This window comes from Eucalyptus grandis, chromosome 4 (genome assembly GCF_016545825.1).
Source record: "Eucalyptus grandis isolate ANBG69807.140 chromosome 4, ASM1654582v1, whole genome shotgun sequence".
In the NCBI taxonomy this organism is placed as follows: Eukaryota; Viridiplantae; Streptophyta; class Magnoliopsida; order Myrtales; family Myrtaceae; genus Eucalyptus; species Eucalyptus grandis.
Genome location: NC_052615.1, coordinates 32,775,504 through 32,800,305, shown reverse-complemented (window position 1 = coordinate 32,800,305; position 24,802 = coordinate 32,775,504). Strand labels below are relative to the sequence as shown.

General features: G+C 40.4%; 4 protein-coding genes across 6 annotated transcripts; 2 read left to right on the top strand and 2 right to left on the bottom strand.

The window, feature by feature from the left end:
- Nucleotides 1-118: 118 nt before the first annotated feature.
- On the bottom strand, nucleotides 119-5,787 carry LOC104441933 (probable glycosyltransferase At5g03795). Of its 3 annotated transcripts, none has more exons than XR_005550580.1 (6): nucleotides 5,612-5,787; nucleotides 4,285-4,930; nucleotides 4,058-4,188; nucleotides 2,337-2,685; nucleotides 860-1,768; nucleotides 119-458 (listed from the first exon to the last, which is right to left on the bottom strand). XR_005550580.1 is itself a non-coding variant. In XM_039311613.1 (5 exons), exons 2-5 carry the CDS (start codon nucleotides 4,786-4,788, stop codon nucleotides 1,079-1,081), a joined length of 1,674 nt encoding a protein of 557 aa, XP_039167547.1. In that variant the 5' UTR covers nucleotides 4,789-4,930; nucleotides 5,612-5,787; the 3' UTR covers nucleotides 119-1,078. The 3 variants fall into 3 exon arrangements, 1 of the variants encoding a protein (XP_039167547.1); XR_005550581.1 differs by lacking the exon at nucleotides 5,612-5,787 and adding an exon at nucleotides 5,357-5,512; XM_039311613.1 differs by having other exon boundaries at nucleotides 119-1,768.
- Nucleotides 5,788-12,142: 6,355 nt separating this feature from the next.
- Nucleotides 12,143-16,240, top strand: LOC104441932. Its single transcript, XM_010055198.3, has 10 exons — nucleotides 12,143-12,425; nucleotides 13,205-13,264; nucleotides 13,348-13,387; nucleotides 14,225-14,403; nucleotides 14,547-14,585; nucleotides 14,779-14,865; nucleotides 15,020-15,080; nucleotides 15,390-15,514; nucleotides 15,725-15,816; nucleotides 15,941-16,240. The coding sequence occupies exons 1-10, from the start codon at nucleotides 12,378-12,380 to the stop codon at nucleotides 16,053-16,055; spliced, it is 846 nt and encodes a 281-aa protein (XP_010053500.1). The 5' UTR covers nucleotides 12,143-12,377; the 3' UTR covers nucleotides 16,056-16,240.
- A 1,336-nt stretch (nucleotides 16,241-17,576) lies between these two features.
- LOC104441930 (60S ribosomal protein L15-2) lies at nucleotides 17,577-19,978 on the top strand. Its single transcript, XM_010055197.2, has 4 exons — nucleotides 17,577-17,708; nucleotides 18,253-18,419; nucleotides 19,232-19,429; nucleotides 19,556-19,978. Exons 1-4 carry the CDS (start codon nucleotides 17,585-17,587, stop codon nucleotides 19,799-19,801), a joined length of 735 nt encoding a protein of 244 aa, XP_010053499.2. The 5' UTR covers nucleotides 17,577-17,584; the 3' UTR covers nucleotides 19,802-19,978.
- A 469-nt stretch (nucleotides 19,979-20,447) lies between these two features.
- Nucleotides 20,448-24,061, bottom strand: LOC104441929 (inositol 2-dehydrogenase). The gene is made up of 7 exons (XM_010055196.3): nucleotides 23,761-24,061; nucleotides 22,649-22,819; nucleotides 21,925-22,089; nucleotides 21,688-21,852; nucleotides 21,171-21,305; nucleotides 20,950-21,047; nucleotides 20,448-20,858 (listed from the first exon to the last, which is right to left on the bottom strand). The coding sequence occupies exons 1-7, from the start codon at nucleotides 23,941-23,943 to the stop codon at nucleotides 20,639-20,641; spliced, it is 1,137 nt and encodes a 378-aa protein (XP_010053498.2). The 5' UTR covers nucleotides 23,944-24,061; the 3' UTR covers nucleotides 20,448-20,638.
- Between the last annotated feature and the right edge of the window lie 741 nt (nucleotides 24,062-24,802).

Sequence of the window (24,802 nt, the reverse complement as noted above, 5' to 3'; positions counted from 1 at the left end):
AATCAAGCAACAAATGTACTTTACACTGGATGCGAAAGCATATGCTTCCGACTCATTTTCTAGGCTGCAAAGATTTTTTCCACGAGATTATTGTTGATTAGTTCATACATATATGAAATTGAGAGAGCGAGAGAGAGAGAGAGAGAGAGACAGACAGACAGACACAGAGGATGTGTCCGAGCCAGCTACTTTAGACTCCTCCAAGAAGAGGCAGTCTAAAATCAAACATCATATCTCCCCTGAAATCGACGATAAGAAATAGGATATCACTGTCGAAGGTTGTTGTCACTGTACAAATTGATGGTCCCGTTTCTCAAACAAAGGAATTTTGCTGTACCGTGGGACATTCTTACAAAGTTTCTGTACACATCAATGTCATATGGAGTTTAAAGCCCACACCAACTCGCCAAATCTGCCTCGGGCTTTAAGAGGGTTGCACCAACTGGGTGGTCATCTCGCTGCAGAAGGTCAAGATAAAGCTTTAGAAGCCAGCAGAGATGCATGCACCCGCATGACGCACAAATTTTCCTTGACAAATTGAGATCGGCTTTTACTATTGAAGTAGACATGTATGGAAAAACGATAGCACCGAATTCTGTCGGCAAGGCGAAAGAAGACCCAAGTGAAGTTAAACAAGGGTGGCTGTAGACGAGGATTTATTTTAGTCTGGTCCCAGGCCAGGCCTGCCTATTGGTCGGGACCTACTTCTAGGTGTAAGTTAAAATCAAGCCTGGGGCAGAGCCCGCTGTGGATCCACAGTAGAATCTAGTGACGCGTATCATCAGCCAATCAAATTCACGCCTGAAAATGTCTTCCAACCCCCGGAAAGTTAGTTAGTAATTAGGATGAGCAAACGTACCTTCAACATTGAGTTATGCTTAAGTTTTATGTTTCACCCATAGTGTCCTAGTGCCATCATCGATTCTGAAGTACTGCGAAAATTTTGGTCTCTGTCTCAAATACCAAGGCTGTAGCTTTCGGAGAGTTGAAATTAATCCCTTCTGCTAATTTTGCATAAAATTATCCATCTCATCTCAAGCACGCTCTTTGACTTCAGACACAGCGGAAAGCAAGAAAGTCAGTATGCTGACGGAAGAGAGATCTGATTCAACCTGCTAAACCAAATAGAATGCAGAATCATGTGGAACAAATCATATCTGAGTGGTCTTGGATTCCATAGAAAATGCTTTTGCACCATCTTCACATTGGTCTGCATCCGCATATACTTCCTCATAGGAATTGCCAATAGTATCTCCTTTAGTTTTGGAATATCCTTCTCTGCCACGACGACAGAGAAAGCACTCCAATCTAGGACTTCATTTAAAGGAGGAACAAAGTTATCAGCGATTATAACAGGAACACATTCGTAATATATTGCCTCGACAATCCTGGGGCTGTTAACTTCATAACCCATGGGGCATATACAGTATTTGCTAGACTTCATGTGTTCTACATAAGACATCTTTCGGGAGACTCTATTGGGCAGTGGCCCATAAATTCTCATGTCTTCGTCTTTATCTTGCCAGAACTTGAGAAGAGTGGGACGTACCCGACCATGCATGTTTCCAGCAAAGAATGCAAGAATGGAGCGCTGAGACACTCTCTTACCACCAACATATCTAAGAGGCCTCCTTGGGTTTCTTATTGTTGTCTCTGCTAGGGAAACATCCCTTCCAGCAGTAAAAATTCCTTCTGATAAATCGGCATTACATAGAGCTTTTATAGTGTTTTTGCTTAGTTCCTTGTGCTCATTCACTGTGTATGGGCCCTGCAAGACTAGAATAGATTAGAGGAAGATTTGACGAAAAGAATCGTTTTAGTAATTCGAGCATATTAATATTAAAACTGGCGAACGAGATACAGAGTGTGAATCCCTCTATCCCTCTCCCCCAGCACGAAAATCCACAACAGAAACTCCACTTTGTTTCAGGTGGCACATAGCACATCCAAAGAGAAAGCATGCCATCTGGAATTCAGCTCTTAAATGCGACCAGCCTTTACCTCTGTAAGTATCTAAGTGCGACTTCCAAGCTACAAAGCTTAAGTACTGACATCAAGTTTCTCTCATGATCCTCTGAAAAGGCTAAACCTTTTTAAAGACATGCCTGTTTTAAACTTTAAAGAAGAGAATGGTACATCTGGTAACATAAAGAGACATCAAGAATCTGTAAGTACTGAAAAAGAATTGATGCTGCTTCAAGAAAATCTCCTAGTTAAAATTATATGGCAAGCTTACTTAAGGGTGACATTTTGAAGATCCACATCGAGCTGCATGCATCAAATCAGGATCAAAATGGCAAACAATAGTTTTTGTAGATGAATTTAGATTCCCTTACCCAGTCATGACAAGCAACGAGGAAATGATCTGACCCATGTGTCCTATTCCAGAAAGGATATTTTGCAGCAATCCAATTCACATGATCTCTCAAGAAAATCGATAGTGGTCTCGTATTATGAGAGTCAGGCACATAAAGTTCCTTCTGCAACTGGCGTGCACTATAAGATAGATAGAATAAATGAGCCTTTTCAGGATCCCTTGTGACAAATTGGCGGTTCCCCTCCATGTGCTTCATGAACCAACCTTCCGAAGCATAGATTCCCCTGAGGTGGGGTTGGTGGAAGATTGGACGTCGTCCATCCGGATAAATATAAACTTTGAGTATTTGTTCCATTAATTCGTAGCTCCTGCAATTGATTTTAAAATACAACTCAATCTTCAATTAAATAGACAAGGAAAAATAGAAGCAATGACAGACTCACAATGTCAAAATTAAATCAGTTGAGAGCCTGTTAAAATTCAGGTACGCTTGGCCTTCAATTTGAACTGAGTTTACCATAGATAAAACTGTTTGCTAGGTTTATAGCACGCCATTATAAAAATAAGATAAACAGAGAACACAACTTCCAAGGTTTCCATCATGTATACCTTATACCGGACACTGCGGGCCGCATAAAATCATTCTGTCACTTCCTAACACATCCAACACTCCCACGGTAGCTCAACAAGATCATCCCAATTCTATCAATATTTATTTTAAGCAAAAGAATTAAGTCTTGCTAAATATATGGTTACCCATTATAGGATTAAGATATTAGGTCTAAAGACGTTATATTCTTCTTCTTTGGTATTTTAATTTATCACTTTCTATGTGCCATCCTCTTTATATTTCACAAGTGTAGTTATTGCCACACGGAATCAATTACTAAGTAAAAATTACCAATGAGTGTCTCGTTTTACTTAAAATACATATATTTTCAAATTAAAGACCATTAAGAAATGACCTCACCTTGTATCTCAAGTAAAATTATAAAGTATATGCTGCTACCATCATTATTAGTACATTACAAAAATAAGTAACTAATAAACTTTGCCCATAGAAAATGATTGAGCGCAGTGAAGTGCACAGATGTTGCTAGCATGGGTAATAATTGAGCCACTTGACAATATAGAAAGTTGTGTCAACCTGCAAATCATAATTGAGATCTATATATGAAAGGCTTTTAAACCATCACCAGCATATCTTTTAACATCCCAAATCCTTACTATCAATGTTCTTTTTCTGTCAGGCTTTGATCAATTATGAAGCTAGCCGTGTATAGCTGTTGAAATTAGTGGTGATAACTGTCCAAATAATCCTTTCAATGCCCATCAACACCATCATTTTTTGTGTCGCGTACTTCAAGAGTGATTACATTCTGGCCAGAAAAACACTAACAAGGATTTGGGAGAAACTAAAGCATTCTGATCCAGTAAATACAAAGTGAAAGAATAAACGTCAAGGGACTAATTCATAAATTGCAAACTTCAGAGGGTAAATATTATTTCCCACCATTAGTATATGTCTAGAAGACCTGCTCAACAGATAGAAAGATTTCATGTATGTATTTCCATCTTGGTTGCATCAATCTTCCTCACTCAACTTTCATCCATTGAGTCAACACACCACATGTAATTGGAGATTTCTCTATTCATTTTCTTATCACGTACACCAAATGAAACTTTTGGGGAAAATCGAGTTTTTCTCAGGAATAATGCAAAGTGCTAGATAGAATGTACCTTTTGAAGACAGAAATATTTCTAAATAACGGGGCATACAAATCTGGATCATCAGTAACTGGTGGAGCATGTGCAATCTCCTTTTTTGCATATACCAGTGCCTCATGAGGTGGCAAAGACCATAAGTCTCTCTACAAAGGATACATGAAACCAGTATTAGCCAATCTCATAGCTTCTCCATGGTTACTCACAAAGAAGAATAGAGTTCTATCCAGGATAAATTTTACCTGCAAACTTGAGGACACGTATCTTTTACGAGGAGGGGAAGGGGGGGGAGGAGGGGAAGCAAGAAAAGGGAGAGGTGAGGCTAAAATCTTTTCTTCTTCCAATATATTGATCTTCTCTGATATATTAGACTGCAGCTTTTCTTCTTGAGTTACTGCAGGTATCTCCTCCTCAACTGACTCCAACTGAGTCAAGTTAGTTGAAGCATTCACAGAAGCGACGGGGGCCGCTAAAACGAGGTGAGATTGTTCAACCGTTGCACCATTTACAGTCTCACTCAAATGGGTAGTTCCATTCAAAATAGCATATGCGGAAATTGTCACGGGAGGAGAGAAGAACCATGTGTCCAGTGCATAAGGAAAGATGATGTTTGGAAGCAGAACACCAGCTAAAGTCATGATGGCCCCAAGAAAGAAAATCTTTCTCCAGTCAATTCTTTTACCAATACAACGCCGAAAGAGCTCGCCCATCAGTACAAGAGCAATCCGAGGCAAGAATTTTCTCATCTCACTATGCAAGAAAGATCAATTTTGCCACTCGATAGAAGAATGACCAGCTTATCCCTTTGTGTCAAGTACGTGCACATCATCCTAATAATCTTCCGGAACGAAACACAGTCAAGACTCGTAACGTCCACGCTATCCACACCTAGACAAGCAAATAAAATGGTGTAAATACCCTTGATTAGCATATGACTAGGATTCTCAGTACGGGCTGTCAGCCACCAATTCAACAACTGCCTTAGCCGGTAAATAGACAAGACGAAGAAACTAGAAAATCTTCCAAGACTTCGCACTGTATCCCCACACTATCTACATCGCCCTTCCTATGTTCACAAATGATCACGCATTCGACGAACCGAAAACAGCTTCAACGCAAGAGAACAGCAAAATTTCCACCAGGAGTCGAACCAGAACAGGCAAATTCAAAAAGCAGGGAACTTCAAACCGATGAAGCCAACCCGATTTCGTAGTCACTCTGCAAACGCAAAATTCGCTCGCGAAACGGATTTCGCCGAGCAACATCCAGCCAAAAAAAAAAAAAAAACCCAAAGAAAGGGGTGTCGGGATCGACCTTTGGAAATCAACGCAACAAACTCGAAGAACGCGTCCAAAGTTGCTTGCCTATCAAGCTTCGCATCAACTTTCTAACCCGAATTTCACGGGAATCGGACGCTGATGCCTGAAACTCAGGACTCGTCTCTGCAACCAGCGCCCCTCCGACTCGTCCATCCATTGCCAAAAAAAAAAGAGGCAGGCGAATTCCGACGGACGAGCAAGCGAGCATCGCCGACGAGGAAATCGAACGAGAAGGGAAAACCGCGGTTACCTCGGGAAGGCGCGATCGGAATTCCGCGCAGCAGCCTGATCGGAGAGACGAATCCGGATCGAGCCCGCCCCCGAACGCACGGCGAAAAGTCGGGGAAGAGATAGAGAGAGAAAGAGAGAGAGAGAGAGTCCCGCGTTAGAAAGTTGAATGGAGGGAAGCAAGAGGCGAGAGCCCGGACGGCGGAATAACGGCTTTCGGATTAGCTTCTTGAAGCAAATAATTTTGACGAATTGAAGATTCGCTCCTGCCGCTGTTAGAAAAATAATGAAACAAGTGGCTTGTCTAATTATAGTAATAACTTTAATAATAATAATGACAGTATCAGTATCGCTATCATGCATGACTCTAATCATACGATGTATATTTTATTTTCCCTTCATTATGGTGTATTAATATAAAAAAAAAAAAAAGAAACATCATGGTTTTTGTTTATATGCTCCCGTCTTTATTTGTGTGAGGATGACCTGTGGAGTTGTTTCGATTCAATTTCTCTGCTGTCCTTCTTTTCTCGGCGCTATCCTAACTTGGTTTTCGAATTGGAGAAGCCCAAAGGAGCCTAAAAAAAAGGTCCATTTTTCCTTCCAGCCAAAGCAAGGAATGAGAGGTGAATAGGTGGAAGGCATGTTTCGATTTTGATGCAGTCTAGGTTGCTTCCGTTCTGTCCTTTATAATACTCGTATCAATTTTATGTATAATATATTTTTTGATATGTATTTGATAGATTTATATATCGCGAAGAAAAGGAATGTGAATTTTTACTATAGACGTCGTAATTTACCAAAAAAAAATTAAAAAGAAAATAGGAGGTGGATGATGTCGAATTATGAAGTTTTATTATATATAAGCCAAGTGGGGCCCAAGAGGTTAGCGTTGACCGTTGAATATGGTGAATATTGCGCTGTCGAACACATGGATAGGGGATGTCAACGTCCGTCGGTTCCTCCGGCCGCCCGAGCAGATGAGGCGAACGTAAATCATTTGGACCACCTAACGAATCATTCGGATTAATAAATTTCGTGCTTGAGAAGATTGGTACCACGGGCATAATTTAGAGTAACTCCCCAAAAAATTAAGTATGACAAAGGAATCGACTCTTTTTTTTTTTTTTTTTTTAAATGAGTTATTATATTCCGTGTGCTACACGGATGTCATTACAGCGCAACATTTTACGCTTGTGATATTGATTCATGTAATAGCTATACATAAGAAGAAATGGACACTTTTCATCGACATAATGACTCGATACGAGCACTTTGATCTCATTTAGCTATGTTTTGCTGAGTTTAGAATTATGCAGACTTCTTCCTATTTTTATGGAAATTCGCGTGCTTTACTATAGTTATTTACCTTTTCTCGCTCCGTCTCGATTTAGGTGATGAAAAATGAGAGCTTCCACAGCTTCAAACAGCAAACATGTACTCATTATTCTTGGACTATTTATCTTAAAAAGCTCAAAACATTACAAGCAAGTCGATAGCAACTATTCTTAAGAGAGAATTAAATACGTGAAGGCTGCATTGGGCAGTCATGACAAAATTCAGGATAGGATATGATTTATCCTATCCTACATTTGGTGCTCGCTCAGAATATGATAAAGTCGGATATAAGGAGGATATAGGTAGGATAAAATTATCCTATGGGAGAGGTGGGATAAATGTGAATAGGATTTCTAATATCTATAATAAAAAGTTATTTTTATCGAATAACAAATTTATTAAGTTAACAAAATTGAAATTATATTTCAATATAAATAATATTTGAATTCTAACTTAAGAAATAAATAAATTATTTTAATTAATCTTAATTTAATTTATATATTCAAATTTAATTCTATCTTATAATAAACATTCAATCTATAAATTAAATATTAAAATTATTATATATTTTAGGTATGGTAGTCCAAATTTATTATTTGATAAAATTTTATTAAAGAACGATGAAAGGGGAAAAAAGAAATAATATAAAAAAGAGGAAAATAAAATAAAGTAAATTAAGGAATAGTATTACGAGATATTTTCACAATCTCTGAACATTTAAGTTCATTTATAATAACATGCCATTTATATCAGAAAAATGTACATGATATGATGTGAATATATCCGACTTTAATACTGTGATTCAACAATGGGCAGGATATAAAAAAATCTCAGAATTTCATATCATGTCCTATCCAGTTCTATCCTGATTAAAAATTCGGATGACCAAACGTAGCCGAAGAGTTATATGGAAAGAGAATAAAAATTTTGATTGGAATATGATATGTTGAATGGATCTCTTGAGTTGATGAAACATAATTGAATCGAGAAACCAAATCTCCATTAAGTACCTTCTAAATATGATAAATTATTTGTTGCTTAGCATATGCCGTAATTGACGTATTCTTGAAATTGATCGAAAAGAAGATGTGGTTGAGAAAAAATTCAAGAGAAAGATGCCTCTCATGGCATAAACATAGAAACTTAGGTGGAAAGTCAAATATGAAATGTAATTGATTATCATGATAGGTAAGTCATTCAGGTGAAAAAAATAGCATAGATACTCCACAGTGAGTGCTTAGATGGAGCATTTTTTAGTGGAGAATGCATCAAGTATAATGTTTGCATTAAGACTAGGAGTAAATACATTAAAAGTGCCAAAGGCTAAGTGTTTTTTTTTTTTTTGGTAACCCGGGAACTCTCGTACAGTCGACAATCAGCGAAATAAACCTAGAGCGGTGCTAGCGCAGGACCGACCACCACGACACCGCGCTTAAGACCACTAGCGACAACGCGGGGATTCGAACACCTTTCCTGCGTTAGGGGAAGGAGCCCGAAGCCAACACCGCCACCACATGGGGTGGTAGTTGTGTGTTGCAGTCACTTTAATGCCGAAAATTTATTTTTGATTACTTAAGTGCCAAAAAGTTTGAAAAACGATAATTTCATTATAAACACTAATCTGATTGGTTGAAAATCTTTTATAATAGTTTTTTATTTTTTATTTTTAAAGTCGACATGGCACGTCGAAGAGTATAGTTAGTATACAAACAACAAAACGACGCTATTTAGTGTATTTCCCCAAGTAAGAACCCTAAATCCCCAAATTGAAAGAGAACCAAAAGTTCAAAACCTAAATCCCCAATTTGAGTGCCTATTTCGATTTTCTTCTAAAATTATCAACTTGATTTTGCAAATGGAGGGCATAAACTTTAGCAACAGCTCACATTTGTTCAAAAAATACAAATTAGATAGTGAGTTGAGTGTTATTGTTATTGCGATTTATTGAGTCTGAGAAGAACATCTGGAACTTGGTTGAATCTTGAGAGAAAGATTCTATGGCTGTGGCAGATATAAAGAAGCTCAAAGTGCAAATATTTCAAATGAGTTTATGCGAAATTCTCCGGTCAAGTGACAAAGGTGATTTGAGAGCTACTTGAATGTCAATATCAACCTCCACCTATATTAATGGACGATTTAAATGATATTAGCTTAATATAAACTAAAATGAAGGGTTTAACATCTCTGGTCCACAATTTGCATATGGAGGTTTCAAGAATAAAAATTGAAAAAACATTTTATCGAGTGTTGATTAGGTTGTTATTCTCTTGTGTAATTTATTCAAATGTGAAGTGAGTAATGAGGAGAAGCTTATATATCTACTATAGTCGAAGACGTGGAATATGTACTTGTATTAGGTTATTTGTAAGTAAAGTGTATTTTTGGTGTGTTGCAGTTTTTGGACATTTTGACCCTTGGAGTGCCATAACTTGACGTAAATGAATATTTAAGTGCTATAACTTATGAAATGTACACTTAAGTGCCAAAATCGAAGTAAAATGGATCACTTGAGTGCCAATCCGCCAAAGTCTAGCCAAAATGCCGACATGGCATTTTTCCGGCGAAGCAAGCCCAAAACGACGTCGTTTTGCACGCTGACGTGGCCAAATAATGCAACACCGGCGTCGTTTTGGGCCGACGTGGTAAAAAAATAATTAAATTAAAAATTAAATTTAGTTAAAATATTTAAAATTAATAATTTTAAAATTTTAAAAAATTAAAAAAAAGGAAAGGGGGAGGCGGCTGAGGATCGCCCTCGCCCGCCACCGTCGCCGCCCGCCGCCACCGGAAGGGCCGGCGATGGCGGGTTGCGAGCCCTTGCCCCGATCGGGCGAGGGTTGTAGCTCTCACCCGATCTAGTGAGGGTCGCCGCCCTTGCTTGGCCGGGCCAAGGGCTGCCACTCATCGGGGTTCGCCCCAGCAGGCGGCGACCCTTGGCTCGGCCGCGAGGGCTACGAGCCCTCGCCACTGGCCACAAATCTGAGGAGGGTCGTGGCCCTCGCCCGCATTCGGTGAGGGTTAGCGGCCCTCGCCTAGATTCGGCGAGGGTCAGCAGCCCTCGCCCAACTGGGCCAAGGGCCACCACCCGCTAGGCGAGGGCTCGTGAGCCCGCCGCCGATTGGCCGGGGTCGCCGGCCCCTAGCCAGGGCCCAGCGACCATGGCCGACCCTCCCCCTGCCGTCGCCCTTCTTAGTGACAGGGCCGAGGGCTAATCCGTCGCCCGCCTCCCCCACTTTCCTTTAAAAAAAAAAATTAATTTTTTTAATATTTTAACTAAATTTAATTTTAATTTTTATATTTTAACTAAATTTTAATTTTAATTTAATTTAATTAATTATTATAACCACGTCGCCTAAAACGACGCCGTTTTTGTATTATTTGGCCATGTTAGCGTGCAAAATGGCATCGTTTTGAGCTCGCTTCACTGGAAAAATGCCACATCGGCATTTTGGCCGGACTTTGGCCGGAATGGCACTTAAGTTATCCGTTTTTATTCGAATGTGGCACTTAAGTGTACCTTTCATAAGTTATGGCACTTAAGTGTCCCTGTGTCCCTTTGTGCCAAGTTATAGCACTTGAAGTATTCTTTTGCTCAGTTTTTGTATGGAATAAAAGGTTTTGTCACAATTTATGGTAGAAATGGAATGTTGCACTTAAAAGTTTTCTTACTTAGTTGTGTATTGTCAATATTTGTTTTTCTTAGTTTTTGCTTCTAATATAATGGTTTGTTGCCTTTTTTGTTTGGTAATGATTTGCTGGTTTGCTGCAACTATTACTATAAACCGTGATGAAAATTAAGGGATGAGTGCCATAAGTTGTAAATGGTAATCACCCGAGTGTTATGATCATTTAAGTAACAATCACAATTAAAAAGTGATCACAAGTGTTGCATTAATTTTAAAAAAAGAACAAGTTAGTTTCAACTGTCACTTGGCTTATAGCAGTCGTGGTGCATCTTGTCGCATCGGTTGGATTGTTAGTGTATATTGTTCTTGCACCAGCCTATACAAGAAGATGCAGTACCCACAACTGTACCAAGACATGCTGGTGCATTTTGTTCTTACTCCAACACATACAACCAGCACCCATAAATCCACTAGAACCTACAATTTCAAGCAACAACAATATATGCACATATCACTTCTAAAAACAACATTAGCCTAATAATAACGTTGCACCGCCAACAAAAGATTTATATAGCATAACAATCCCATTGGAATCACCAGCCGAAACCAAGACAAAAGAAATTAACGAAAACCACCCTTGCCATTGACATTGATTAATTCTTTACAAAGGAAAAATATGTCTGACTTTACTCCATAATCACTCAAAGGTCAACACCCTCATAAAAAAAACAATGACAATATGCACCATCCTCAAAAAACAATGGCGGTAATTAGGGAATGAATGAGCAGATATGCATTTTAATCAACCTAAGTCCAAAAGCCCAACCACATTCTAATAGCAAGGCAGAACCAATAATGTGAAGTCATGTTAGAATCGAGCCTACATGTAGCGCCTAAAGTGACAAGTGATGCATCAAGAACGGCAAACGATCACTACAATGACGAAAATGCCACTCAATTAGCAGTGGTTAGAGACAAAAAAAAGTGCAAACGCAATGAAAAATGCCCAATAGTTGTTCTTCAGGATTAGGTCGGAGAGCAAACTTTGTGTTGTTTGTGTAAGATGAACATTAGGTTATGTTAAGCTTATTTTTCTAAAATAATTTTATTTCTCCTTTTGTTTTTGGGAACAAAAATTATATATTTTTTTACTTTTCATTTCTATTCTAAATCTATTTTTTGATCACTTTTATGTTTTAGAAAATAAAAATAGCTCATATTATCAAATAAATTTATGTTTTGGGGAATAAAAAAGCAGAAAAAATAGAAAAATCGAATGGTTATCAAAGAGACCCCTAACCTTGGACTAGCAGGGAGGATTTCACCAGCAGACCGGCCGGGTCGAGTCCGGCCCATCACGAACGCCCAGATCCGCATCTGAATCAGCCCCAATCCTGTGGCCCGACCACGTCCGCATAGCAAGGCGGAACCAATAACGAGACGCCACGTCAGAATCGAGCCTACGTGTAACGCCCCAAGTGACGAGGGAAAAGCAGACGATCGCCGCAATGACGAAAATGCCACTCAATCGCCGGTGGCTAGAGACGAAAGGGCAAAAAAAAAAAAAAAAAAAATTGCAAACGCAATGAAAGCGCCCCAAGCCCGTTCTTCCTGCCGCTGCTACTTTAAAAATCCTCGAATCCGATCTGTTTCCGCGTGGCGGTCCGGCGATCATTTGGTCTCCGATCGGAGGAAGAGGATCGTTCGCGGCAGCTGCTCCGCCTGAGGGACCTCCAATGCGATCTAGGGCTCCGCCGTTCGGATAGTCTGTGACGGCGTCGTTGTCGGGAAGCAAGTCGGAAAGTCGTTGCCGCCGCATTCGCCATGGCCGCGCCGTTCTTCTCGACGCCTTTCCAGCCCTACGTTTATCAGGTAAATCGCGAATCGTTTTGCCTAGGAATTGCGGCGGAGGACAGAGATTTTCGTTTGCTTTGGTTAGAGTTCGGATTCATGTCGACTCCGCGTATCAGGCGATCGTTTTCTTGCGGTTGAGATTTAGTGAATCGAAAATCGGGGAGTCGATTGTTTGGAAGAGGTATTGGTGTGTCGCAGCAGGTGGAGAAGAGGTTCTGCAGTTGGTTTTATCCTTTTCAGTGAATCAGCGTCTTTGGATAAGTGGAACTTCGAGTTTGGTCGGGAACGGGGTTCCATGATCCGGAATAGAGTTTCGGGGGTTTCGGCATGAGAAGCAGTAGATTTCTGATTCGGTTTGTTGAGGTTAAAATGGTGCCTGCCGCATTCGTGTCGTCGTTGGCAACGGTAATTTGAATAGTGGGACGCAACGTGGGTACAAACTTGAGTCTGCAGCGAATGAGCTGTTCTTATGGGTTGGAATTGGAGCAGGAGCCCTCGGTAAAGAGCGTCGGCAGTCCTTTTAAATGCCAATGTAATGCTTGGTGACGGGGGGTTATTGGAGTGTTAGTTCTAGTGCTGTCATTGTGAGGAGCTTATCTCAGTCTACCAAACGTATGTTACATTATCTAAGATAGACCTTTCTTTGTCATTGGTTTGGACTTGGATGTGTAACTTAATCTGAAAGAGACCTGCTGTCTTTATTTGTTGCATTCTGAACTGTCAAGTATTTCCTGTCCACTTCTCTGTTTACGGGTTCTTCTTTCCCTCTTGATTTCATGTGGGTTGATTTGCTGCAGAGTCCTCAAGATGCTGTCATACCCTTCCAGATTTTAGGTGGCGAAGCACAGGTTGTCCAGGTATACAACTACTCATGCTGGCCTTCTTTCGTTCCATTTTCATCTCTTTACATATTTGAACAAATCCGTGTTTTTGTTATCAGATAATGTTGAAGTCACAAGAAAAAGTTGTTGCAAGGCCTGGTGAGTTGCCCTCAAACCTTTATTTATTTATTTATTTATTTATTTTTAACCGTTGAAGAATGAAGGGACACGTTTATGAGCTGCTTAGTACATGACTCTGCAATCTACTTACCGTTCAACATCTTGGTGAAGGAATGTTTACCCTGCAGTAGGTTAGTTTATTGATCTTCAGGAAAAAGCATCCTGCATCCAGCGTCAAGACATAGTACACCAACTTAAGATTGCTTTATGTTCTTCATGTCATGACTCATAAATTTTTCCCCTGATATGTCTGGGCCTTGTGGATGATAGAGTTGGGGCAAATAGTCCTTACTATTTGCAGTATCCTTCTTAAATATGTTTTTGGTAGTTTATCTGCTGGTCTTCTATTTTGGATTGCAGAAACAGACCTGGCTTTTATTGTTTAGAGAATTTTATCAGCACATTTGATGTAGTCTAGAATTGGTTACCAGTGATTGGTTCTTCTCCTTTTTTCTTTTGTTTGTGAATGCAACTCAAGATACTTGTTATATATATTTTTCTTGGACAAATGCTGCATGCATAAACTGAAAATAATGGTACTATTGAGCATATCTTTTTATGGCCACACAAGGGATTTTTTTCCCCTTTCTTTATTGTATGTATAAGTTGGCTTCTTTTTTTTTTTTTTTTTCGCCGGGGTGTGGTGTGTGGGGAGGCTGATTTTGGATTGATGTCTCAGTGGTTGGATCAGGAACCTTTGCATGCATCACTGAACAGCTTTTGTTCTCATTTGCTAAATTGCTAGGTGCTGAGCTGTCTGAACAGCTATTCTTTCTTTTATCACATATGTGGGATTGATACATGGAAATTTGGCAGGTTCTATGTGCTTCATGTCTGGGTCTATTGAAATGGACAATGTTTATCTACCTGAGAATGAAGCGGGTATGTGGCAATGGCTTTTTGGCAAGAATGTGACAAGCATAACTCTTCGAAACCCCGGTCCTGATGAGGGATTTGTTGGAATAGCTGCACCTTCTCTTGCAAGAATTCTCCCGGTTTGTCCTCCTAGACAAGTCAAATTATTGTAGTCTTGATTATTTTAATGTACTAGGTTATTGCATATCTTCTTACTCGAACATATTGAGGCATATTTTATATTGTGTCTCTAATTACAGCCCTTGAATTGTGCATTGCTTAGATTGACCTGGCTGTGTTTGGTGGAGAAATTTTATGCCAGGTAGAGCCCTACTCTGTTGCCTTGTGGTTATCTTTTATAATCTTTTACTCTAGTTTTATCAACAGCAATCAGTTTGGATACTTCTAAGTCACGTATCAGCATATGGTTCAGGACATGTTTGTTGTTCAAATGAATTATCTTCTTATTACTGTGTCCTGGTACAGTAATTGATTTCTCTGAGTTTTATCTGTAGCCAGATGCATTTCTTTGCTCTATCAACGATGTCAAGGTCACTAGCACGATTGATCAGAGGGCACGCCATGTGGTCACTGGTGCAGAGGTGAGATACAACGCCTTATTGCCCCTTCTGTTTGGCTACTACTGCCGACTGTTGAAATGAGGGAATTCTTTTTTCCTGATCTTTACCTTTGCGATATAATTGCCAAGTTATACATTTTTTATTGTTTATTAATAAGTATAATATGCTATTTTAGGGATTTTTGAGACAGAAACTCTCAGGCCAAGGACTTGCATTTTTAGCTGCGGGTGGATCTGGTATGCTCTTCCAAGATCATAGTTCAATTCCTGTAGCATATCATTTCTTGGGATAAGCATGGTTACTGTTAATAGTCAACTGTAGAGAATCTAGCTATGCCTTTCGTTCCTTGTTGATGCAATTCAAGCGCCAATACTCTCTTTTGTACTTAGTATGCCAGAAGGTTTCTTCAAGATCCATTTGGTTTTGCACTCATTTTTAGTTCACTCGTATCTGGGTTCTTGAAAATTTGAAGTACTTTATGCAAATTTGCTTTCTTCTTGAATAGTTGAAAGGGCCTGATTGTTTACTTTGTCTCTTTGGTACAGTTGTGCAGAAGAATCTTGAGGTTGGAGAAGTCTTAGCTGTTGATGTATCCTGCATTGCTGCTGTAACAGGCACGGTCAATATCCAAATTAAGTACAATGGTCCCATCAGAAGAGCAGTCTTTGGGGTAAGTTTTATTTCTCTGGCATCATTCCAAATTTGGAATTTCAGGTTATGTAGATGCTTCCACTATATGACTGCATTTGGCCATAGAAGCCAGCTTTTTGTCTTTGGTTAATTTATTTGTAAGGCATGTCCACCTGTTCTAACAGCTTCTTCCTCTTATCTATTTTCACTGGAAGACCATTAACGCTGACATGTTGTCTACCAATTGCAGGGTGATAATCTAGTAACAGCCATTCTGACAGGGCCAGGGATCGTGTTCATCCAGAGCCTGCCCTTTCATAGACTTTCTCAGCGAATCGCTCGGTATTGTCACTTTGCGCCATGGCACTCTTACAATTACCAGAAACATTTTTAACGAAACTAGTTTTTCCTTGCTCTAGTGATCCTTATTTCATGGTTAAACTAACTAGCTGTCGTTTCTTTACAGGGCTGTAACCTCTCCGAACATGAGGGAGAACCCCAAGTTTTTCATTCAGATAGCCATCTTCTTCTTTCTTGCGTATGTTGTGATTGTATCTTCATTGATCTTGACAGATGTATAACTTTCTCTTTTTCCTTTCTTTAGCCTGATTTTTACTAGACCCCCTTGGTTTTTCGACTGATTGTCATGCAAGTCCATCCTTTATGGTATAGGCAGATATATGAAAAGAAAGAATTTCAATCTGTGTTTGAACTTTTGATGTGCTCTGACCCTTCTACTGAGGAAGCTACTTTTTCCCTTCGCTTATTTGCGAATGTCAAGAACTCCGACTGCCGTTGTAGATGAAACTCTGTGCTGATCTCTATTATCTTTGGGTACCTACCAAGATGAAAATTTCAACTTCCATATATATGATTATCTGATTTCATAACCATGGTTCGGATTCCTCGAGCTCCTTAATAGCACTACAGACGATAGGAATGGTAGCTACCAAATGGAGCGATGCATTTCCACTACTTGAGAATCAAAGAGCCAATTGATTGCTTCGTTGGACGTTCTTCCGACTCTAGTTTGCTTTCATCGTCCATGAACGATTGGGGGTGCATATACAGTGCCTGAATGCACTGGGCTACTTCGAGTCGCGTCTTGTATCACTCTCGTTTAGTGATCATTGATTCGCAGTCATCACAATCTTTTGTTGGCTCATGCTTGGTCGACCCAGTGGTTACCGTAATAGCCATGCGAGACCGTCCATTGTGACTAAACCGCGATGATAAACCGGGTGCTGAGTAATGTTGACTATGCTTCTAACCGTCCCCCTTTTTAACTTGAATATTTGGTACTTCATGTCGAACTTTTGTTTAACTCAGGGACACCCAAATTGTAGAAAGCATGTAAGAAACTGACATTGAAGTTGCACCGATGTTGTTTCGAAAGCCGTCCCTGTGATGAATACTTGTAGTGTCTCTACACGCCGATGGGAGATAAATGAATCTTATAAACGACTTGGTGAAGTCGGGACGTATGAAGATGAAAGTAACAAATTATGTCTAAGCTATAGATATTAGGAATAAATGTTGGGTATATAGTCTGTCTAACTCCTACATTTGTCACCGTTGATATGATCGATCAATTACCTATTGAAAATAGAACTACTCACGTCAACGGTGATGGGATGTGTAGTTAGAATAAAGCATACTTCCATACAGTTAAATTTTAATCCGAATAGACTCACATCAACAATGGTGGGATGTGTAGGTAGAATAAAGCATACTTGCCATACAGTTAAATTTTAATCCGAATAGATCCACATCAATAGTGGTGGGATGTGTAGTTAGAATAAAACATACTTGTCACACAGTTAAATTTTAATATGAGCAGTAGTATTGTATTTCTTTCCGAAAGAAAATATTTTATACGATTTTACTTGATTGTTGGCCCGGAATCGCGGTGCATTGTCACAATTTTAATGGTAATAAGTATATCGAACCGAAAAATTGGCATGTTTATGCCTATCAAAATCACAAGCACTTAAGGATAAATAAAAAGAAGGGAAAAAAAGACTAAAGGCAAAAAGAAAAAATGAAGGTGATTCCGCATTGCTCAGACGCATGCCACAATCCAAAAGCGCCAACGGGCCGGATCCGGCCCATGAACTCCCTGTCCAAAACGAGACCCCAATTCGACCAGTATAAATACCATCTTCATCGACTGAACCCTAGGCCATTTTCTGCAAGCTCCGGAAACCCTAGCTGCCAGACCGCCACTCCAATGGGTACTCTCCTCCTCCTCCTCCTCCTCCTCCTCTGCATGCGCTTTCCATTAGGAGTCGTCGTGCGGCCTCCGTCGAGTTCGTTCGCGTTTACGAGTTCTCGATGTTGTCCGTGTCCGGCGCTCTTTTTTGGGAGCTTCGTTCTCGGCTAGGTTCATCGGTTTTTGCTTTTTTCTATCTGTTACGCCGGGGACGGAAAACCCGTCGCTTGTAGACGTGCATTTTGGTCTTGGTTGGTGATAAGGCTTGTTAGCACTGCCGTGTTTGTCTTGGTGTTGATTCGTTGATTTAGTCGGAGCTGAGCTCGAGTGATCTGAAGATCACCGCGTTTCGGTATGGGAAATCTGTTTCCATGCTTGCACGTTGCTTCGCGTTTATGGGAGAGGATTTTGTACGTCAAGATCGAAACTTTCGACGAATCAAGAAGAGATGCGCGCGAGATCTGTCCTTTCTCTTTCGTCGTGTGGCCTGGTTTTTAATGCGTGGTGCCTCGTTGTCGATTGTTCTGGGTTGGTGTTCTGATATGGTTTGTTTGTGTGGCGTTTAGGGGCTTACAAGTACGTGTCGGAGCTATGGAGGAAGAAGCAGTCCGATGTGATGAGGTTCTTGCAGAGGGTTAGGTGCTGGGAGTACCGACAGCACCCGTCTATCGTGCGGGTCACCCACCCTACCCGCCCTGACAAGGCCCGCCGTTTGGGCTACAAGGCCAAGCAGGTGAAATTACGATACTCCAATGGTCTGCTCGAGTAGTTCATTGACCTCTAGAAGGATGATTTGTTGATTTTGGCGTTTTTATGTCCTTTGATTGTCGCTGAGATGGTAGCTGAATGTTTGCCTTTTGGTCACTTTCCTAAGACCCAGAAACCCTTGCCCTGTGAGGTTGTTTATGTGCTATTTTCGAAGTTGATATTTGATGTCACTGTTCGTCCTTGGTTTGACGTGTGAATATGAATTAAAAGCTGTAATCCCTCTGACGTTGGGCTGACTTGGTATCTGCATTAGCTGGTTAAGCAGTATCATGACGTTTACTTCCTCCAGGAGGATGTTTACGTACTATGATTAGATGCTTCCTGAGACCAGCTATATGAAAGCAAGTCGATCATCTGACCGAGTGGGTTCTCTTATTTTGAACTTTCTTTTGTCCCAATCTACACATTATAAGTTTCACAACTTCTATGTTCCTGGAGGTGTTATCTGACCAACTAGGTTCTCTTAGTTTGAGCTTTATTTTGTCTCTATCGATACATTATGAGTTCCACAATGTCTATGTTCCTGAGGAATACCTCCTTTTATTTGGATATGCAATTTCTTATATGGCTTGGATTCTTTGACATCTTGGCCGAGTGATTACATGGGTTAATCGCCTGTTGTCTTGTCTGATTATATATGCCGATGGTTTGCCATTTCTTTGGGTCATGGGTTATTCTGTTGTGCAGCGTATTGGCGCTTTGATTTATGTTCCGATATGCAATATATTTTTTTCGTTGGGCAACTATCCAGAATCTGACTAGTTTAAGTGATTTCAGGGTTACGTGGTTTATCGTGTGCGTGTAAGACGTGGTGGTCGCAAGAGGCCTGTTCCCAAGGGTATAGTGTATGGTAAGCCCACAAATCAGGGTGTTACTCAACTGAAGTTCCAGCGAAGCAAGAGGTCTGTTGCAGAGGAACGTGCTGGCAGAAAGTTGGGTGGCCTCAGGGTTCTGAACTCCTACTGGATCAATGAGGTTTGTGTAGTCTCTCATGGGCTTGCGGTTGTTATTCTTTATATGATTTTGTTGAACTATTTTGTCTTTCATAAGACTATCAAGGTGCTCACTGTTAAAATTTTCAAATATATATGTTCATTGCAGGATTCTACCTACAAATATTTTGAGGTAATTCTGGTTGATGTTGCCCACACAACTATCCGAAGGGACCCGAGAATCAGTTGGCTCTGCAATCCTGTGCACAAACATAGGGAGCTTCGCGGTCTTACTTCTGCTGGAAAGAAGTACAGAGGCCTTCGTGGAAAGGGCCACACACACCACAAGGCTCGCCCTTCACGCAGGGCTACTTGGAAGAGAAACAACAGCCTGTCTCTGCGCCGATACCGTTGATCTGGCCTTCATTGCTTGTCAGATTATTTTTGTTTCTGGATATTTGTTGCAGTACTTTTGTTTCCTGGATATTTTCCTGGGGCGTAGTATTTGTCGGGCTTGTTGAGCGAATTGTCAAATTTTGGAGATCGTTTAAGAGCATGTTCTATTTGATAAAATACTTCTATTGCCTGTTTACTCTTTGGTGCTTATTGCTTTGCGGATTCTGTCTTGATTGATGGTTAACGAACCGATTCTTTCTTTTGCAAAAGAAATGCCTCGCCTGTTCCGAAGGTATATATTGCCAAACCGTCCTTGTACGGTTCAGGTGCAAGCGGTTCTTTCCTATTTTTTCTTAACCCAAAAGAAAAAAACCATGTGCTTATTGAACACATAATTGGTTTTCCTTCCTCAAATTTATGGCGACTTTGCTTGCGGCGTGTTGATTTGAGGATTGCTTAAACATTTCCTCGTACCTTAAATTGTCACTTGATTTCTTTGCTGAACCCGTTGATGATGTTCGAGTTCGGTAAGCCTCTCATTTCCGCTTCATTAGCCTACAGTTTATTGATAGCCTCCTTCCGACTGTTTACCATATTGTATTATATTTCACCAATTATTCTCTTAGACCTCATCTTTTAGATAGGGGATTTAAGAATTGCGTTCGTCTCATATAAATGATTCATGCTTTATTCCAATGGCCTTGACCAAAGTATTTGGTAAAAGCAGATTTCGAACTTTCTATGCTTGGAAGGTGCGCCACTTTATGATCCATACTCAATTTTTGTGTGGCTGAGATACAATAAGAGCTGAAGCTAGTTAATACTACCAGAATGTTGCTTCAGAAGCTTTGTCATATCAGGGCCCCGGGGCACATTTAGAGATGCCTTCATCAATGACCTCTGCCATCTCAACGAACCGGCCCTTCTCTATGGAAAGCTGTGCTGCAACTCCCATGGCCACTGAGATCAGCCCATCTTGCAAATCTACGGCGGGTGCACGTACGCCTTTGGCCCTAACTGCATCCAAGAAGTTCAGGTGCTCCAAGTAGCTTGATCCGTGATGCAGGCCGTCATACCTACGACAGTGTCACATTGGTTAGGTTGGCGTTTGCCGTCTGTGGCGGAATCTGGGTCTCCAATTAAGAAAAGGGTAAGTGGGTAGCCTACTTTATCCGGTCATCGGCCGCTGTTAATGTTTGGACGCCCTCTCTGCCAGCAGCTCGAGAGCCAAAACGGACTATGCTCTCGGGAACGAATGCCTCGCCCTGTTGGACGATCAATTGGCTACTTCATTTGAACGAAAGAACCAAAAAAGAACGAAAATATGCTACTTCACTTGGTCAGATAGAAGATCCCAGCACCGGGGAGAGAGAGAGAGAGATAGAGACCTTTCCAGTATCACCCACGACAGCTATCTCTTGCTCATTTTTGCTTCCTTCAGCAAACATGCAAAGGTCGAGCATGCCTCGTGAACCATTCTCGAACTCGACAATGACATAGGCATTGTCAATTATATCTGGCACCTGAAAGCATACATCATAGCACAAAATAATATGCAAATAAACAACAGAATTCAGTCAAAAAGCTAGAGCAGACTCTGTTGAAATTTACAGCTTCAAGTCTACTACGGTCACATGGGAGAGTTGAATGACCAATTTTAAATTTTTTGAGTGTCCCATGCCTTAAAGGGAGACAGGTGGTCGCAATGAGAGATTGAGAGTTCAAGTTAATCATAGGTCATGTCCTCTCTGTCACTTGTGCCATTGCCTTAAGCTATTCCTTACACACTGTTTCTTAACTGTCATCACAACTAAAAGAAAATCAAATTTGCTCTTCTGCATCACGATTCACAGCCATTACCTTTATTTGAAACATACATAGTTGAGAGGTTAATAAGAAATTTACCTTCCCATCATATATTTCATCTTTATGATTAACATCGATAGCTCCGGAAGCCATCACACGAACAGGATTGGCCCCGGCAAATAGTCTCATCAGATCAAAAAAGTGGCAACATTTCTCCACCAGAGTCCCTCCTGTGTTCACATTGAACCGATTCCAATTGTGTACCTGACATCCACAGAAGAGATTATTTGCTGCTCATGACTGCGTACTTGATACTGACTCAGTGACTTGTATTACCTTGACAAGAAAGGGGAAGCGATGTTCCCGGATAGCCACCATTTTGACCTGTCCAAGAGCACCGCCCTTGACTATTTCAATCAGTTTAGCAACGGGTGGCATGTACCGGTATTCCAAACCAACTTGCACCAGCATCTCTGGCCTTGCCTTGGCAGTTTCCACCACCTGGTTACATGATCATCCTAGCAAGTCAGTCAAATTAATATGGAGAGATTGTATAATCCCAATGAACTGAGCTTATAATGTCGTTAATCATTCAAGACTGCAAGGATATAAGTGGAAAATCCAAAGTCGCAAATCATTCCTTGTTTAAGCAACATCGTTTCAGTCAGTTCTTTATTGCTAAGAGACTTAAAGTTTGTTGAACACAACTTATTGTGCACCCCTTATGAAACAGCACGAGGAGAGATCAACCATCAGAGATGATAATGAGGTATTGGTTGGATGGTCATTTATCATCATACTTGCTGAAATTGCAGTAATGTAAAGATGAGAAAACAAAATGATCTAGAATTGTTAGAGAGGAGTTATTTATATAGAAAGGAAGAGGCCACAGACAAACAGACTGCGAAAGGACATTAAACACAGATTAGTTCCATTACCATACTCACTGTGCAATGGTCACCTCCTCTCATAGACACCTACTAGTTTATATTGTCTCATGTTGCTTTAGTGCAGAGTCTCTTTCCGTAGCACATCTTACTGGAGTTATAAGCAAACTGACCTCCCGGCAATGAGCAACCGTGGTGCATAATGGCTTCTCCACAAGAACATGATGTGCCTTTGGGTGATTGATGATGTCAATAAGGATCTGATAATGGGTCATGTTTGGAGAAGAAACAACCAGCACATCACAGAGCCTACTGTCTAGCAGCTCTTTATGTCCTGAGAAAACCTGTGTATCTCGCGGTCACATCTAGGCCATTTGAGTTTGCTATTTGTCAAAGATAACCACAAAACATGCTGCAAATGAAACTCTAAGCCTACTTTTAGCAAGGAAACAACACATGAAGTACCAAGGAAATGCAGACACACCAGGTTGGACCTCAAAAACAATCTAGGGCGTGACTTCGGATTAACCAAAGGAACATAGCAGAGCAGTAAAAGCAAAAGACCAGTAAGTTTCCTGGAAAATCACAATGCCATGCCGGCAATACAGTAAATCTAATCCTTGAATCAAGGAAGCAAATAAAACTTGAATTGTAAAGAAAAGCAGTTGTTCAGGAGTATTGCCACCAGCTCAACCATGAAACCGGTTTCATTTGCCCAAAATTTTGGAAGTGAGCCAATGATCCTACCAATAATCAAATTTATGCTCAACTGGGAAAAAAAAAGGTCGCCATTGTGCACTATGCTTCTACCAGTTAAGCTAACTCTGAACCCCGTCTCTCCCTCTATCGCTTATGTAAATATGGTTGTCCACTTACTCTCTTGTTTCTTATCTTGGATCAGCAGAACAATTTCTTGCTCCAACTATCTTTCCGACAACAATTTGCAAGGCAATTCGAATGAACATAATCAAGGCCATTCTACAGTTTAGCGTTGAAAAACCACGGGTTAGCTATTCCGCAACAATAAGTTCCTCAATGTGATAGTCACTTCCTCAATATGGGCAAGTAACTTTTGTCATCAATTTGATTCACTATCAGTCATGGAACTACAAAAAAACCAAGGACCACATATGTCCCAATCTAATTCACTAAAAATTTTCTGATATTTACTCCGCACAGGCCAATTTGATTGCCCAGTAAGTCTAATTGATGGACAAAATTCTTAAAGCCCCCTAAAACGATACCCAGTAAGAAAAACAGAGAGACAATGAGAAAAAGACAATACCTTCAATGGCCAACCAAAGGAAGCAGACAGATCGAGAGCGAGCTGCTGAGAAGGGACGTGAGGGTCAGCTATGGCAACGACTCGGACGCCGAAGGGTTGAAGATGGTGCAAGTTGATCAGGTGCTCTCTGCCCATCATCCCCACTCCGATGATCCCATACTTCACCGCATCGTCACCTCCCATGGCGCTTTGGTGCTCGAGAAAGTTTCCAGTTTTGGGTCAAAACCGTGACTTCGCTCTCAGTCCCACCGCACTACCTACTTTCTAAGTGGGATCTGGATCGTCGCGACAGGCAGGGACGTGGGACAAATGAATGTACATCGTGGGGCCCCACGTTTGTCTGAAGTCTGAACATTCAAAATGCGGGGATATGCCAGGAACCCTCGCGAGATGAGGTCTTTTTTCAATGTCGCGTACTGGAGTTTTGCTTCAACAAAACAAAGAAGATAATACACTTTGGGGGTTATTTTCTCGACCCACCAAAAAAAAAAAAAAAACTTGATGGGTTATTCGAGACACGATTATACACGTTGGGGGTTTTCTCTGAATCAAATCTAACATTAGAGGAAGGAGTTTTTGAATTTTTCTGTCAAGATGCCTTTATTTCCTATAGAATAAGAGTAGGTTTTGATCAACTCATTGAATACCGTCCAAATCGAGTGCATATACATAAGTTAGACTCTGGAAATTCCTATGGTACACTATACCACCACTTATTTTATAACTCTTTTACACTCGGTCGCAACAAATGGTTGGAAAATTTTAAAGTGATATACTATTTTTATATAATTTTTACAAGACTAAAATTAGGAAATTGAAGAAGTGCATCTTCTAATATTACGAGCTAATGAGAAGGAGTTTTTTTTATCGTTTTACTACTACCATTCGATACTTCATTCATCTTAACTATTGATCAATGTTAAAAAAGGTAAATTTTGAAACTTATTCATTGAAATAACAATTAAATCAATTGAGAAGAAAAACGAGAATACATTCCAAAATAGAGGATTTTCATCCTACCATATTCACAATACATTTCTTG

Coding starts and splice junctions, on each gene's coding strand:
- LOC104441929 (XM_010055196.3), bottom strand. CDS start 23,943: ATGGGAGGTGACGATGCGGTGAAGTATGGGATCATCGGAGTGGGGATG. Junction 22,820..23,760: donor CCTTTGGTTGGCCATTGAAG/GTATTGTCTTTT, acceptor CGAGATACACAG/GTTTTCTCAGGACATAAAGA. Junction 21,306..21,687: donor ATGAAATATATGATGGGAAG/GTAAATTTCTTA, acceptor GTATGCTTTCAG/GTGCCAGATATAATTGACAA.
- LOC104441932 (XM_010055198.3), top strand. CDS start 12,378: ATGGCCGCGCCGTTCTTCTCGACGCCTTTCCAGCCCTACGTTTATCAG. Junction 13,265..13,347: donor GCGAAGCACAGGTTGTCCAG/GTATACAACTAC, acceptor TTTTGTTATCAG/ATAATGTTGAAGTCACAAGA. Junction 15,817..15,940: donor CTTTCTCAGCGAATCGCTCG/GTATTGTCACTT, acceptor GTTTCTTTACAG/GGCTGTAACCTCTCCGAACA.
- LOC104441933 (XM_039311613.1), bottom strand. CDS start 4,788: ATGAGAAAATTCTTGCCTCGGATTGCTCTTGTACTGATGGGCGAGCTC. Junction 2,686..4,057: donor AATATTTCTGTCTTCAAAAG/GTACATTCTATC, acceptor AATCAATTGCAG/GAGCTACGAATTAATGGAAC. Junction 1,769..2,336: donor TCGTTGCTTGTCATGACTGG/GTAAGGGAATCT, acceptor CTAGTCTTGCAG/GGCCCATACACAGTGAATGA.
- LOC104441930 (XM_010055197.2), top strand. CDS start 17,585: ATGAACTCCCTGTCCAAAACGAGACCCCAATTCGACCAGTATAAATAC. Junction 17,709..18,252: donor CCAGACCGCCACTCCAATGG/GTACTCTCCTCC, acceptor TGTGGCGTTTAG/GGGCTTACAAGTACGTGTCG. Junction 19,430..19,555: donor ACTCCTACTGGATCAATGAG/GTTTGTGTAGTC, acceptor TGTTCATTGCAG/GATTCTACCTACAAATATTT.